The 16,651-nt window shown below is 36.3% G+C and overlaps 1 protein-coding gene across 1 annotated transcript in view; it reads right to left on the reverse strand.

Annotated features, from left to right (window-relative positions):
* LOC107688570 (SITS-binding protein-like) overlaps positions 1-15,682 on the reverse strand; it is a 38,069-nt gene extending 22,387 nt beyond the window's left edge. The window contains exons 1-3 of the mRNA XM_016486275.1: positions 15,674-15,682; positions 14,933-15,217; positions 13,516-13,687 (exon numbers count right to left, since the gene is read on the reverse strand). Coding sequence (XP_016341761.1) covers positions 13,516-13,687; positions 14,933-15,217; positions 15,674-15,682 — 466 coding nt within the window. The remainder of the gene's footprint in view (positions 1-13,515; positions 13,688-14,932; positions 15,218-15,673) is intronic.
* Between the last annotated feature and the right edge of the window lie 969 nt (positions 15,683-16,651).

The raw sequence follows: 16,651 nt of genomic DNA on the forward strand, positions 1-16,651 counted from the left end.
ATTTTATTTTTCTTCCCTCTGGTTAGCTTCAATGTAATTTATCCACACCATTTCAATCAAAGACAATACATGCATTGTCATATTTGAAGTTGTTTTATGTAGACAGTGTTTTATTGCACAGTGATTTAACAGAGGAAACCATAACCTATATTTACAGACATGCAAAAATGGGCTGTACAAGACAAAATTGTAATACTAAACAAAGCAAAAAAAAAACACTGGGACACTAGTGTTACATTTGTTAAAAAAAAAGGTATTGCTCTTATACTAAACATATTGCACTTGTAAGTCCTTTCTAGTGTGTTGGGAAAATGTGGTGTATACACAATGCTGGACATTGAAGATAAATGTAAACGTTTAAACTGGCAACCCTTGATATTCTGAAATGTTTAATGCTATTTAAATGACAGTTTTAGTATTTACAATATTAGTAAAAGTTTAATGTTTCTCCTAAAATAAAACTGCATAGTGTAGTCTCTGTCAGAGCCATAGCCTTGTGGGCAGCACATTGATATGACAACACAACTGCACCTCAGGCAGCATGGGTTCAAATCCCAGCTAAAGGTACTTTCCTGCTCCTGTTCAATTCTCACCTGTCCAATTGTTTCCTGTCTCTACTCCTACTGTCCTGACCATTAAAGGTGAAAAACCCATTGCAATAAATGGAGTCTTGCAAGAGATTACAGCAAGACAATAAAGAGATCTCACATGTTTCTCACACGTTTCTCTCTCGTTGTCATTTTGGATTCCTTTCTTTCAGAACTTTCTCATGTCTCTACATGAGAAAGTTCTACATAAAAGTTGTGTCTACTTTTATTTCTCCTAAGGATTTTTAGGAGAAACATCTGAGACACTGTTGAGACTAAAATGAGAAATACATGAGAATCACAAGTAAGTCTCCTGAGGTTAGAAAGAGCAACCACTGAGCAATAAAATATTCCTATAATGGAGTCTTGATAGAGATTGCAGCGATGTTTCTTCCACCACATTCTCTGCTCTGAATCTTTTTTTTCTCAAATATTTCTTATGTCTGATTTGTGTCTACTATTTCTCCTAAGGAATTTTATGAGAAATATCTGAAATGCTGTTGATACTAAAATGAGAGATATATGAGAATCTCATCTAAGTCTCCTGAGCTTAGGAAAAGCAACCACTGAGCAATACATTTTTCCTCTGGGCATGCCTTTTCATCACTAATTTTTCACAGCGTGTCTTTAATAAATCCTGACAGTAGTTTTTTAACTACAAAAGTGGGTTTGCGCTGGTACAAGCTGTAAGTAAATCAGGTCCATATACACTTTTCAAAATTACACTCTGTCTCTGCTGTGGATAATGAAACAAAAATATTGATGACATCATTGTGAACTCAGGGGTGTATACACATTTTTTTGTCCAATCAAATGCTCTCTAGATTAAAAAAGCCATTTAAATGTTTGGGTTTGGTAAGAATTTGTAATGTTTTTGAAAGAACTCTCTTCTTTAATATTGTTAAATACTATAACAATTAAAAATAACTGTTTTATATTTCAATTTATTTTAAAATGCAATTTATTCCTGTGATCAAAGCTGAATTTTCTGCATCATTACTCCAGTCTTCAGTATCACATGATCCTTCAGAAATCATTCTGATATGCTGATTTGCTGCTCAAGAAACATTTATTATTATTATCAATCTTGAAAACATTTGTGCTGCTTTATATTTTTGCGGAAACCGTGATACATTTCTTTTTGGGATTCTTTGATGAATAGATTTTTTCTTGAAATAGAAATCGTTTGTATCATTATAAATTTCTTTAATATCACTTTTGATCAATTTAATGCAGTCTTGCTGCATTTCATTTATTCATTCAAAAAAAAAAAAAAGTATGGTAGTGTATGTCCTGCAGCAACTTCCTGATTCAATAGGAAATATGACAACGCAAAAACAAAGTCGTTTCATTGGCAATAACATAGCGAACAGACATTTTGGAGTTCAGTCAATGATGCTGACATGCAGAGCCTTGGTTTTGGATATTTAGTTCATCATGAGACACTGCTGAGACGTCAGGTGATTTCAGATCACACGTTAACTCCTGTAACTCCATTCGTGACTCTGAATGACAGACACTGCATGAACGAAACCAAATACCATCTTTCGACCTGTCCCAGTAAAGCAGCCTTTACAGCCTGATGTATCATGGAAATTCCAAGCCTGGGACGTATAGAACAGGAAACATTGGGATTTATAACTGAATCTTTATATTTTCAAAGCCTTTAGAGAAGGGGTATGGGGGCTGCTTCTGATGTCTTTCTGCACCTGAAAAGTTGAGATTATGTGAAGCAGATAATGGTGTCCGCAGATGTAGCTGCCCTCCCTGGAATTCCTCCTGCTTCTTGGATTTCACCACCATGTCAATGTACCCCAGTGTAGACACACGCAGCACCGTCTATCCAACTGCCCCTCACCTCACCCAAAATTACACCACCGTTTTAACATGAGCAGTACATCATTTCAGAAGTTAGGTCATTTTTTATTATTCAGATGTGATGTAATTCAAAAGATACAGGCTGGTAATTAGTTTGACCTGAAATTTTTACTGATATTAACCTTTTTTTTTTTCACAATGGCACCAATAATGACATTACATTAACTCTGTAAAGCCTGGCATATACAATAATAGACTGAAAAATCTGATATTTATACAGTATGATGAAATTCTGATGCTTGTACTCTAAATCGGTGGGTTCTTTATCACAGACTGCTTACATAAACTCCATATAAATATCAGCTGTCACTCTATATCTCCCAATAATGTCTTAGTAAAGTAATATTTAAATGTATAGTTTTATGTTCAAATATCTGTAGTTTCAAAAAATAATGCAAGGCAATGATGATGAGAGATGAGCATTCATCAAAAGCCTGATCTGATACTCACGTTTTAACATGATATTTTTTCTAAAAAAAAATATGTCTGGATAATCAAGTAAAGTTGCTTCAGTCCAGTAAGTGTTTATCTCAAAATATTACTTACAGTATAAAATATATTCTTATGTTTACTTTATAAAAATCAGTAAAGATTTCACAGCAAAAAGACGTGAACGATGACCTGAAGAGGGACGTGTTTACAATTACAGTATATTAAAACGTCTTTACTTAGTAAAAAAAGTACAAACTATCAATCAGATGACAGAAGTCATGCATTAGATTGTGTACAACAATTATTTCCAGCAATTTTTTGATAATTTTGATCATTTAGAGGCCTAAGCTTAACAGTTAGACATAGCATGTAAAAGCATGCATTAGGTAAAATTGTTTTTTTTTACAATTTAGATTCAAAATCAAATTTGCATGTATAAATATTTTGAATACATTTGTAATTATTTGGGGGCCTAACTAAACCTAATCTTACATGCCACCCCACACACATGCCACAATATTAAATTATCTAACAATAAACCAAAACGTTTCTTAAAAACAACAATGCTAGAATAGATTTTAGGCTTGCAAATGTAGCCCAAAAGTCACTCAGCACAGGAAACCTAGTTTGGGACTGAATGCAAGTTTGTAGACGTCGGTAAACTTTTATTTACCAAAGATTAAGGGAAATAAAAAATATATTTGTTTGATGACTTGATGAATGCAGCCAACAAAGCAATGACATTTTGTTCTCATTGTCTCGTTAGTTTCCTTTTCCCTTTTATTTTGAGAGAAACATCTCTTAAATAAGACTCTTTGGCAAACTCTACCAGTTCCCTCTATTTATCACTGCAGATTAGACTTGGAGAGAAATGAAGGCTGCTGTCATGGAAAGCTTTTATAAATAATAGCGTGTAAGGGTGTAACATCTACTAACTAGCACACCTGCCATAGTCTTTGCCAAGTGAAGGAAAGAAGCCAAACTGTTAACCATAAGATTATGCATATGTTTCTTAAAGGGCCAGTTCATGACAAAAATACAAATTCTGTCATGGCATTCCAAACTTGTACGGCTTTCTTTCTTCTGTGGAACACAAAATATTGAAACAATCTTTCAGTGTTCTGTTTTTCCTTATAAAGAAAATCAGAGGAGTCGAATGTTGTATTGGACCCCACTGACTTCCACTGAATGGACAAAAATAGTAGAAACACTCTGTCAAACGGGTCTGGAATGACATGAGGGTGAAGAATTATAATTTTTGAGTAAACTATCACTTTAAGTAGAAAACTGAGAGTATCGGTTGAACTAATCCTATCCAAACAGACAAAAAAAAAAAATACAGAGTTCTAGCATGAAACTCTAGATGGCGCAGTCCGATAGGTCTAACTCAATCTGAACTAATGACATAATTATCACATGGCACAGCTGATTGGTTCTCTCCTGTATCGGTAGCCAATGAGCTCGCTGCTCAACATTCAAATATATGACTAGTGCTTGCCGTAGCAGTTGCAGTTTGCTTCAGAAACCCTCCATCTTCCCCAGCTCCACCTGTATAGATCTGCTACGAGGTGATTCATGTATGCTATATGGGGGTTATTTCATGTATGTTATATTTGCAGCAGCAATATTTCTTACATGCTCATAGCAGCATGTTGTGGATGTATTGGCAGTAGCAAGTCTCTGTACTTGCTCTGCCGCAGCAGCATAGCAGATCTATTCTGCCAAGACCTAATACATTAACATTGTCATGTACATTACCATGCCAATCCCTCCGAGAGTTGTCATGACAGAAATGCATTTGAAAGCGTAAATAGGAGAGAATTCACAACTCTGACTAGCCAGTTGGAAGACAACTTAAAGACTGAAACCGATTCGAACTACATTTTCAGTTGTTTACAATAACCCTTTGCATAATTTTCCTTATATCAAGTTATATGATACTCTATCATTTATATGAAACAGCACTAAGCATTTCTGAGAATCATTCATCTATTGTTCAAAAATTGCTTCACTCTCTGCTCTCATCCAGGCCATATTAGGTGAAAAAAGTGAGATGGGATGCTGTTATTCATCTTTGCTTTAAAGACAGAGTGGAAAATATTTCAGGAAAGCTGGTAGTAGTTACCGTGGGGAATTATTCTAAAAATAAAAGACGGCTCCCCCTCTTTTTCAGCTTCTGTAGGATCCACCTTGCTCATAACTCAAGCCAAAAGTCTCTTAAACGTCAGCAAATGACAGTTATTTATTCGCCTCTGTGCAGATTCCATGTTATACACACCTTAAGAATGGGGCCTCAAGCATTTGAAGGGTAAAACTCGAAGCGTCTGACTAGACGGATACAAAAAATGAACTTTGATTGCCAACCTGACTTCAGTCTCACATGTCACACAACATCATTCATTAGTGGTGTTTTACAGGTCATGCATCACTATTACTATTGCTTATACTGAAGGTTAGTGATACGGCACTGGCCTAGCAGAAATTACATGAGATTAAAATGCCCATTAGCTCACATTGAAGGAGAAAGTCAACAAATATCTAAAGACTTGAGCTGAGGTCTTTTAACTTAAACTAGTTAGAAACGGTCTACAGTAGCAACCACCACAACACTCTAGCTTGAGATTCAGACCTACAGTATTTTGTTCCATTTTCAAACTAAAAAGAAATGTTGCATGCCTTTTTGTAACGATAATACTCATAGTTGTGTGATTTTATTGAGCAGTGTGGTAAAGATTTAAAAGTTTAGACATCGCGGCAGCTAAAGTCTTAAGTTCAAAACCGTTTTATTGTATCATTTGCAAATCTCTGATTTGTCAAATACAAATTCCAAAATTACATCTCCTACATATCTATGATTTTAAAGATATACTATCTTGTTATAATGGGAAAAACATTATTTTTATGACATAATGTGTGGGTTGCACCAATAAGGATTAATCTTAAATCTAGATGAAATCAAGGTTTATCTAGTAATTCTGTTGCACCAAACTTTAAACCTTGTTTAAAAATAAGCAGGTTTACATTTAAACCATCATCTTGATCCTGGATTTAATTTATATTTAAAATAGATTAACTTTAATCCTGTTGCTCCATAACTTTAAACTCAGATTTAAATCTCAATTAGGGATTAATTTTAAATTGACAGGTGAGGAGGTTTAAATGAAATAAAGTGCACCTACAATTACAATTATGTGGCTGATTAAACAAAGAAAACAACAGAGGGTGTGTCGTGAGGTCTCGGAGAGGAGTTTATTACAAATAAAAATGAAGATTAAACCGCACTGAGCCGGTGTTCTAGATTGTGAGGGTCTTGGTAACCCATAGTAAACTTGCGTCTGCTATTGAGTCCGGGATGTGAATACGTCAGTCATCTCGGTGCATCCATTGTAAGACAAAGAAAAGAAAACAGAAATAGGTCTATACTGTATAGCATTTAACGGCAGCGGTGATGATGAAGTGAGCGCTAGTGATAGCGGCCGGGCCTCTCGTTTCCCACGCCCGATCCACGCATGCTGCTGGGCGGCGATCAAATGGACAGGGCGCCACTGTCACGAGGTTCGCGAATCATGCCAGTTGCTTTCTCTTATCTCGGTTGTTTTGTCATAAGATATACTCTATTAATTAATACTATAAATATATTTCCAGGATTATGAACTCTGTATGCACTGCCTAAATGTATTCGTCGCTTGCTTGATCAGCCGTTTGAATAATGGTCTCTCTAGTTCATTAAAATGGAAGATATTTTACAAGTTAATTTCCTTTATCGACAAGAGCAACTTATGTCAGAAAGAGAGTTTGGTAGTCAGCAAAGAAGGATACTGAATGAATATTAACATTGTTGCTGTTTAATTGCAATGGCGAATCCATCATGGCGGAGAAAATTAATCAAGAGCAACTTATGTCAGAAAGAGAGTTTGGTAGTCAGCAAAGAAGGATAATGAATGAATATTAACATTGTTGCTGTTTAGTTGCAATGGCGAATCCATCATGGTGGAGAAAATTAATCGTAGATGGAGGTTTTAATCACAGGTTAGAATTCTAATCCCCGATTTCTTAATCTGTGTTTAAAATTAAGTGGTGCAACACAACTCGATTTAAAATAAAACCCAGATCAACAAATCCTTGATTAGCTCTAAACTTTGCTTAAATTCATCCTTGTTGGTGCAACTCATCCAATATGTCATTGTTACGAGAAAATATATATTGTTTAAACAAAACATCTCATTATTAAAGATGCGATTTCAAGTTTTCCTTTCTCTTTGGAGTGTTACAAGCTGTTCGTGCATAGATAAGATCCCTTAAGTTGCAAAGACTAAAGTCTCAAACCCAAAGAGATATTCTTTATAAAAGTTAAGAGCCAACCACGCCTACCTAAAACGCCTAATTTAAACACGCCCCCACATGTCTACGTCACTGTGGGGGATGATTTGCATAACACCGCCCAAATGTTCACTCAAAGAAAGAAGGCGTAACTTTTATTAACTTGTATTGTTGTTGCCGCCGCCGCAATGTTGTGGAGACGCTGTGTGTTTCGTTGTGAAAGCGAAACTACTTTGTTTGGCCTTCCAAAAGAGGACATGACTAGAAATCATGATGGCTTATCTTACTTAGTATTTTTTATTTTACTAAATAAGCCAATTGACTTAAGATATTTAGTCTTGTTTCCAGGGGGGAAAAAAAATAAATTAAATTAAAGTATCTTGATTTCAGAATTTTTTGATATTTTGACTAGAAACAAGACAACAATACTAAGTAAGATAAGTCATTTTTTGCAGTGCAGTGGTTAAGTTGTATTTACAACACTGTTCCAGAACAGTTCAACCCAAATATTCAGATGTGTGCAGCGCATTTTATGGTGGACTGTTTCCTGAACCTGCAGAGTAGCCTACAATGCGTCTGTGCTCAAAGGCTGTTTCTATAAAGTGGGGCAGTTCCAACTTTGCAAGGACAGTCTGGCGCTTCTGACTCACAGCCTGTAAGTACGTTTTTTTTATATTTAAAGAATTTCCCACTGACGATTCAAACGCGAGTTTTGAGCAGTGTAGAGTAGCGCTTGTTGTTTGTCGTTTCTCCGATCACAAATGCAGACATGGTTTTATGTTTACACGGCGCGATACGCAACGCGACACGTAAAAAGTGTTATCTGTATGCACCAAGGGTCTGAGAGTAACGCAATTTCAATTCTCTGTGTGTATGTGCTGTACAGGTGGAAGAATTGACAATAAAGCAGACTTGACTTGACTTGACTTGACTTGAAAAAGACATTATAAGTCATTATAATCAGTAATTATGTCCCCACTGGATGCAACAAATGCCTCGTTTATAATGGGTTTTATTGGTGTTGTCTCATCGCGCCAGGACACGGCATCACAGTATGGAAAGCGGCGTAACATTTCCATCACACGCTTGAGGCATTCGGCCAATCACAACGCACTGGATAGCTGGCCAATCAGAGCACACCTCACTTTTTCAGAACGATGAGCTTTGTAAGAATCAAAGCGTTTCAGAAAGGCGGGGCATAGAGGAGCAACAATAATGTACATTATGTGGAAAATAATGTGTTTTTTTAACTTTAAACCGCATAAACACATTGCATTACACCAAATACACAATATAATGATCTTTTTAGCAACGCCATATGACCCCTTTAAGAGAAAATATATAGTGTAAATGACATAACATCTCGTTATTATGACTTAAAGGCAGGGTAGGTTATTTGGTTCGAAAACTCTCTTTGTTAAGCTGGTTGAAAGTCTCTTCACATCCTGATAGCAATCAATAAGTTATGTGGTCTAAATGTATTTATATCGTCTGTGGAAGGCGTAGGACCATATATATGGCAGCAATGCACCACCATACAAAATGAAAACATTTTGATTCACTGTGTACTATTCATAATCCTTTGATATGTGGGATTGCATTAAACATTTATTATTACAAAACAGACCTACTAGAACTGTTAATCTATCACTATTAATTTTGGAATTTTTGGTCAAATTTGGTTGCATAGACTTAAAAAAAAAGTTTGTCACTATTTTGACATCAGTGATTTTAATATTTTGGCATTTGGGCACGTGGGAAGTAAGATTAGGGTTAGTTATGAAACCTTTTAGCTGTCCTTCTGATTTGGGAAACTCTGTTTAGGTGAATAGTCAAAAAAAAAAATAAAATTACCAGAAGCATAAATTAAATTCCATTCAACTAATCATTTTTGAGCCCAAAAGAATTACATCAAGACAACGCGACACCACAAGAACACACATTTCCAGACCCTTTACTACTGAAACGCAGCAGACAAGGAAACAAACAAACAAAAAACATTTCACTGACATTTTTAAGTGTAAACAGGGAAAATTGTGAACACGATCATATTTTTTCATCATATTTTGGTGCATGTATGTGTGTTATTAATTTTAATTAATTAATTTTGATTTTGTCCGCAACAGTTTTGGAAAGCCACAATAATTGACTGAAAGAGTGAAATTTCGTGTTTTGACCGTGTCAGTGTCTATTTACAACTAATTTTTTTAGAGTTTTGATAATTAAATACATTTAATTAATTAACTGATTATTATTAAATACATTTATTTATTTTTATTTTTGGTGCATATAGCTAACATGGGTCAAGTTATCACACATAGACAAAGGAGGACGATCACTACTTGGAAACCGTCAAAATCTAAATATGTCTCCTTCTCTTTAAGTTTCTTTCAGTCATCATGTTGAACTGGACACAAGTGTCAGTGAACCCAGTAAAGGACACTACTTGCCCGGACACTTCAATAATGTCTCTCATCAACAAAGTGGACAAAGCTATTTGACAGACATCGCATGACCGAAGCTCCACATCACCAACCTGTTTAAAACCACTATCCGATTTCAAGGCCTAAATGTAAATATACAGTGCTGAAAAGCTTACCTTTGGGTTTGCCCCGGGTCGCCGAGGGCTCATTTTACAGGCCTGCACAACAACATGCCATTTGGCTGCAGAACAGCAACTCAGGAAAAACAATTATGTCCATTATCAACACATCGCCGACCAATAGCATGCGAGAGCCGTGGCCACAGGCAGCTGCTGGGTTGCCTTACGAATCTGAGCCAACATGATTGTCATTGTTATGCCACTGGGCATTATACACCAAGATATGTCTGCGGTTACTTGGCAACCCGGGCCAGCTGCATTGGCAGGAAGCTCAACATTTCTGTCTTAAAAGTGAGCCAATTAGAGAGGGGTTTGAGAGGTCTCTACAAAATCAAGGCCGTTCTCTAGCGAGGTGGAAAATGGATCAAAATCATGTGATTGTTTCGGTTAAACTGCTCACACCGTTGCATAACGCTCAGTGGGCCAAACAATGATCTAGGAAATCATAAAAGGCCTTTGTTTATGTCACATGACGAATATTATGACCTTAGCTGATGGCATGCCCTTTCACTTTAATCTAATTCTGTTCAGCTGTCTGGGACGCAGATTACCATTTTCACCTTTCAGCTGCCGAAAGCTCACACACAAACTTGGGCGCAAATAATGCGGCTATACGAAAAAATCAGTGTGACCGTGTTGAGTAAATAGTGTTATTAATTGCTGGATTGTGCGTGGATGACAAGGTGCTGTGAAAGTGTGAGAGTGTCTTGGCTCTGAGTGGTAACCATGTTTAGAGACCAGCTGCCCACCCACACAAGCCTCACAGGCACGCCTGCTGGTCCGAAGCACGAGGGGTCATCGCAAAGCCCCTTCAGTGAACATATTAACCATTTACTGAACATATAAAATGTCAAAGCGGGTAAGCTGCCACTTTTGTAGCCCAAACAAATGCTACGTTTGCACTTTGAGTGTGAGTACTGGTGCCAGCTTATTGCCAAATGTGTTAAAAAACTTAACTACTAATGTGTTACAGTGTTGTGTTACATATATTAAAGGGGTCCTATTATGCTCTTTTACAAAGTCTTGATTTTGTTTTGGGGGTGTACTAGAACAGGCTGTCATACTATGTTGTTCGAAAAACACATTGAAAAAGCATAATAGGACCCCTTTAACCATTTACTGAACATATAAAATGTCAAAGCCGGTAAGCTGCCAGTTTTGTAGCCTAAAAAAATGCTACGTTTGCTCTTTGAGTGTGAATACTAGTGACAGCTTATTGCCAAATGTGTTAAAAAACTTAACTACTAATGTGTTACAGTGTTGTTTTACATATATTAACCATTTACTGAACATATAAAATGTCAAACACTTTTGGGGCTCAAAAAGTGCTACGTTTGCACTATGAGTGTGAGTACTAGTGGCAGCTTATTGCCACCAGTGTTGGAAAACTTGACCACTATGAGTAATGTGTTACAATGTTGTGCTACTCACTGTAAAAATTAACCTATTACTGTAGGTATGCCACTACTTTTAATGGAAAGTAACACATTCATTTTTAATTCAAACATGAATCAATCTTGAATGTTACAATTTAGACAAAAAGGGTATTTTTTTAAATATTTTTTTTGTCTTTTTCTGACGCACAACAACAGCAGCTGTATGCTCCAGGGTGGAACTGTCACAAATTACTATTGGAATCCACTGAAATTCGGTTTTGTCTGTGAAATGCAGTGGTTTTCAAAACTGTCCTGGAGCACCAGCACTGTCTCCCTCATCTAACACACCTGATTCAACTCGTCAGCTCATTAGTAGAGACTTTAAGACCAGAAGTGGGCCAGAAAAGGTAAAGAGTTATGAGAAAATATGATGCGTGTCAGATCTGCATCATGTTCAGCAGCGGCAGCTCTTAAAGCAGCCAAAATAACCTAATAACCCAGCTGATGTGATGTCTGATCATCAAAGAGCAAAAGAAAAAAGAGGAAGTCAATAACTTTTGTAGCTTTAAGGATTCATCTATATTTAATTTAGAATTTAGTGTTTATTCAATTTCTGTATATTTCCTACTTGCTGAAGGGCACAGGTAAATATGACATTTATTACAATGGGTTTATGTGAGGATTGTTTTATGTTCAACAATTAAGTTATTTATTTTTAAAGTCTAATAAATGTTAAACTTTATAGCTCTCAATTATACTGTAATGTTGAATGCCTATAGCCAGTGATTAAATATTGGGGGGGGGAATCATAGAGACATCAGTAGTATTGTTGGATTAGTGGATGCCATTAAACAAATATTAAAAATATACTGTCTTTATGTTGTTTCTACATTAATTCTACAAACACTCCAAATCCCATTTGGGGGTCTCATTTGACATCCATTTCTACCCTGTCTTGAGCTACAGATCCATAATATGACTAGACTGCTGCTTCTGTCTTGTTTCACTGAAATTAACTAGATGCTGTTACTTTTAACTAATGAACATAAATGAGTGACTCTTTTAATTCATTGTTCAAAGTTGGTTAGTTAATCAATTCACTGTTGTTATTCTTTGTCAATTGGAATTATTAGATTTTGTGTTTTGTTCAACTCATGGACCAAAGCACTCCACGGACCACAGTTTGTGAACTCATTTGAAAGTGATTGATGAAGTGCTGTAGTGATGGATAGTGACAGGACCTCGCATCTTTACACTGGTAATCTGAAGGTCTTTCTGAGGAGCTCTTCGTCACCTCCCTGACCTTACAGATTCTTAGAATACCACGTTTAGCCATATGGTCAATTCTAGGAAGAGTCTTGATGGTTTCAAACTTCCGTCACATGTCAATGCATCTGGGAAGCTTGAATTATATCGCTTTTTCCAGCTAAAGGGATTGACACATCGCTATACTGGAGGTCAACGGCAGTTCTGGTTTCTGCCGTGTGGTTGAATCATATGTTAATAACCATTGATTAAAGTTTCATTAAATACATAAATACTTCACTTAAATACTCAAAATATGCTGCGAGATTGTTAAACAGGATTTGATTCGAACGGGTAACTTTTTTTATGAACACTTCTTCACAAGGGTCATTTCATCATGAATTGGAGGACACTATAATTTACACTATACAATAAAATAAACTTTGCTATGGCACTGCAGATTTAACCCTTGTATTATGTTACAGTTCTGTAACAATACAAGTTAAATGTTAAACTGATTCAATAAAATTCAATAAAATCAATAAAAACCTATAACATGAATACTTCTCACACAGTACAAAAAAAGAAAAGAAATAAATAATAAATGAAAATTTGATTGCACACTTTTTCGTGATGTAGACTTATTTCACATTAAATACTGCAAGTGGCTTATGTTTTAATGCACTACGCCTCTGTCCGTAACCATGTCCCACCCTGCCTCGAATCAAACTAACAGCCAGACATCAACACAATGCTTATTTAAATCTGCCTGAGATGCCTAATTAACTCTCGATATAAACATCAGGCATCTGCTGACAAATACCAATGGGTTCAGACTCAAGTCCGATGTTCTTTGTTTTGCAATCTTTCACCAAGCAGAAGTAACCATCCGTATTGTGTTACACTCTCTATGTACAGTAGAGCCCTGTGATCTCAGGCCCGAGGCAGTTTTGAAATATGTACATAGTCACAAGTGAATGCATGTTTGGACTGGTCAACAAAGTGTGAAAGGGCAGGGTGGCCAAATTTGGCTAAGGGGGTGACAGTTAGAGGCGCGGAGCTCCTCTTTGCTTACCTGAGGATCCCAGGAAGTAGCGTTCTAAAACTGACCCGAAGCCAGAAGGGTTGTCCCTAAGGTCACTGACTGTGAAGGGCTGCATGGAAATGTTGGCATCGTTTATCGGCCAGTTGGGCGCATGGACACTGGCACCTCCGTACCACGAAATATTCACCATGGAGAAACAGTCCTGAGAGAGAAAGAGGGTGACTATCCTTAAAATGTATCGTTATGGTCCATCTATACCATAGGTAGATCATTTATTGCAAGTTGAAGTACTAATTATACATTTATTTTTTTGAGTTTCTTCATATAGATTGTATGAGGTTTTCATTAGTGAGCAAAATCTGGACGTCCAGCTAAGAAGCTTTTGGCTCTCATAACACATGAAAACAGGTGCAGAATACCTATAAGTCAAAGGATTGGACTGAACAAAGTGTTCTTAGGCTTAAATCTAAAATAACACACGACAGAGCATTACTGAGGTAGGAAATGTGGGAAATGAAGGGATTCAACTAGAAAACTTCCGAACTGCATTAGGTGCTTGCTGAACAAAGAAAGACCTTGTCTTATCGGATATCTGTGAAATGTATCTTTGTGGCCATTTTAGTCTGAGGAACTGTAAACCCTGCTTTAAAAACTTTTTTGGTAAAGAAGTGTTTATGAATAACAATATAACCCCATTAAAAAACTAATAATAAAACTATTTAAAGTCAAATAAAAACCACCAATTAAATAATAAATAAAAACGTTACAGTTGCAAATGTTTATCCTTGTAACACTGAAACAAGAAACCATTAAATAATTGTTTGTTTACACTTAATTAGGACCTGAAGGCCCCCAAATGAAGCCAAAACAAAAATATGAAGGTCTTAAAAGTATATATTTTTATGTAGGGCTATATTTTAATTGAGATTTCAAACATTTCAGAAACCTCCAAAAAAAAAAAAACTTTAGTCAGGCCGATTCTTTTCAACGAGCGATTAAATAAACCCTAGCGAACAAAAATCGTGTTTTAGCGGTAACCATGGCAACTCCAGCAAGTACTTATTGTTAGGATCGTCACTGACAAAACAAACACATCAGCATTGTCACTTATTGATTTGTATATTATAAATACTTTATAAAAATGTAGTGTTTTGTTTAACAGTCTTTAAGTTAACCTTTGGCTGCGATTATCTGGTTTCTGTGCCAGAAATGTTCACACCATACAATTTTGGTGGTTCTTGCTATGGTTCTTGAATATTTTGAATAAAAGTTCTACATGTTACAAGGTTCTTCAGAAACAAATACGATGATTTTTTCTTTTTCTTTTTTAAAACAAGTTCTTTTTGTGGAACTTAAAAGTGGTTCCTCAATGACACGTATGGGTCTATTTGGAACATAGCCTATATTTTCAAAAGTGTTCTAAAAAAAGTTCTAATGGCATTTTTACCTTCAGGTCCACATGACAGTGAATTGGAGTCCAGGTTACACTGTAACACTCGGTATCTGAGTCCTCCTCAGATTCCAAAGATATCTTCACCTCTGCGACCGAATCCCAAGTGTAGCAGAACTCGGTTTTGTTAAGCCAGCACATGTTCCTCACGAACGGAACCTCAATATCGGTGTCCCCCACGTTCTCCACGACTATCTCCGCAAAGGTCTTGTCCTCAGTTAGTGTCTGTATGACCAGAGTTTGCGTCCGTCTCTCCCAAATAAGCCCACTAAAGCTCCCCTTCTATTTTAGTTTAAAATAAGTGACAAGCTTACAGAAATGTACTCTTCGTGTTAAATTCAAAAACATTTATACAATTCGTGACCCTTTTTTTATTTAATGAGACTAAAATGCCAAGTGATAACTACTAGTTAATAACTACTGAAATATTTTCTTTATGCTTGTATGCATTAAAAATACATCAATACATAACTAAAAAAAAAAGATTATATATAAAAAAAAATTAAAAAAAAAAAGTTTTTTGGAGTCCTCTCGGTTTTATGTCTTGCCAAATGCATTGGTTTTACTTTGACTGGACAAACAATTTTCAAATATAAACAAACAAAACTGCTTTTCTGAATATTTTTTAAAGAAATATTCATGCATATTATGCTAAACTTACTTGAATAGTTACTGTATACCAATATTTTTACAATCTCTACAATCAAAATCATTTTTTATTCAGAAATTGAAACTGACGTTCATCATATTAGATGTGTGTTTAAGTAAATGTATGAATTGCATTTTTTATGTAATTTTGAATAGTTTAATAGATCCAGACAAAATGACAATCAATCTATCTATCTATCTATCTATCTATCTATCTATCTATCTATCTATCTATCTATCTATCTATCATTCTGTCTGATAGACTCAGGACCACAAGACTTTTTACATTTTTGGCTTTTGAGTTATTTTGTCGTCTATATATCTATCTATCCATCTGTCTGTCTATCTGTCTGTCTGTGTCTATCCATCTGTCTCTCTATCTGTCTGTCTGTCTGTCTGTCTATCTATCATCTATCTATCTATCTATCTATCCTGACTATTTCCATCTATCTATCTATCTATCTATCTATCTATCTACAGCTTCCCCAGAAAACTCCTGAGAAAGGGCTTCTGATAGTGAAGCACTGATGTGTTGAAGCGTCCGATTGCCTGAATGCCTTGAAGATTAGTTGTGACTGGCTCAGATTCTGTAAGTCAGCCCTTTTGCACCTCAGGATTCTGCTGGCAGGGCTGTGGTCATTGGATAAGGCTATGGGAACCTCACCTTGGCTGTTCACTCTTCTCCGATAATCACATAACCACTAGATGGCTTCACCTATCAGCTGACTACTGGCTGTCCCCGTTTTCCTTTCACTTATTTGCTTTCATTTCGATTCATGTTCAGATTTGGACATATAAAACTGTTCCAGAATGGCAGCTAAGGGTTGCCATTTCAATCTTCTGCACTTGTCTGCGGATGTGTGTGCCTGTGTGTAAATTATGTGTGTGTGTGTGTGTGTGTCTGTGTGTGTGTGTGACTTAACCAAGTTCAACTTTACAGTGGCCTTGGCTCAGGGTCAGAGTTGAGCGTGCTATGGGGCCATGTCCAAAGGAAGAGTCTCAATTTACACATCAACTATACGACTCCGTTGAGAAGTGCTATAAATAACAGCTTGGTGGCTGGCTCTG

The sequence above is a fragment of the Sinocyclocheilus anshuiensis genome, unplaced genomic scaffold (assembly GCF_001515605.1).
Source record: "Sinocyclocheilus anshuiensis isolate Anshui unplaced genomic scaffold, SAMN03320099.WGS_v1.1 scaffold521, whole genome shotgun sequence".
NCBI lineage: Eukaryota > Metazoa > Chordata > Actinopteri > Cypriniformes > Cyprinidae > Sinocyclocheilus > Sinocyclocheilus anshuiensis.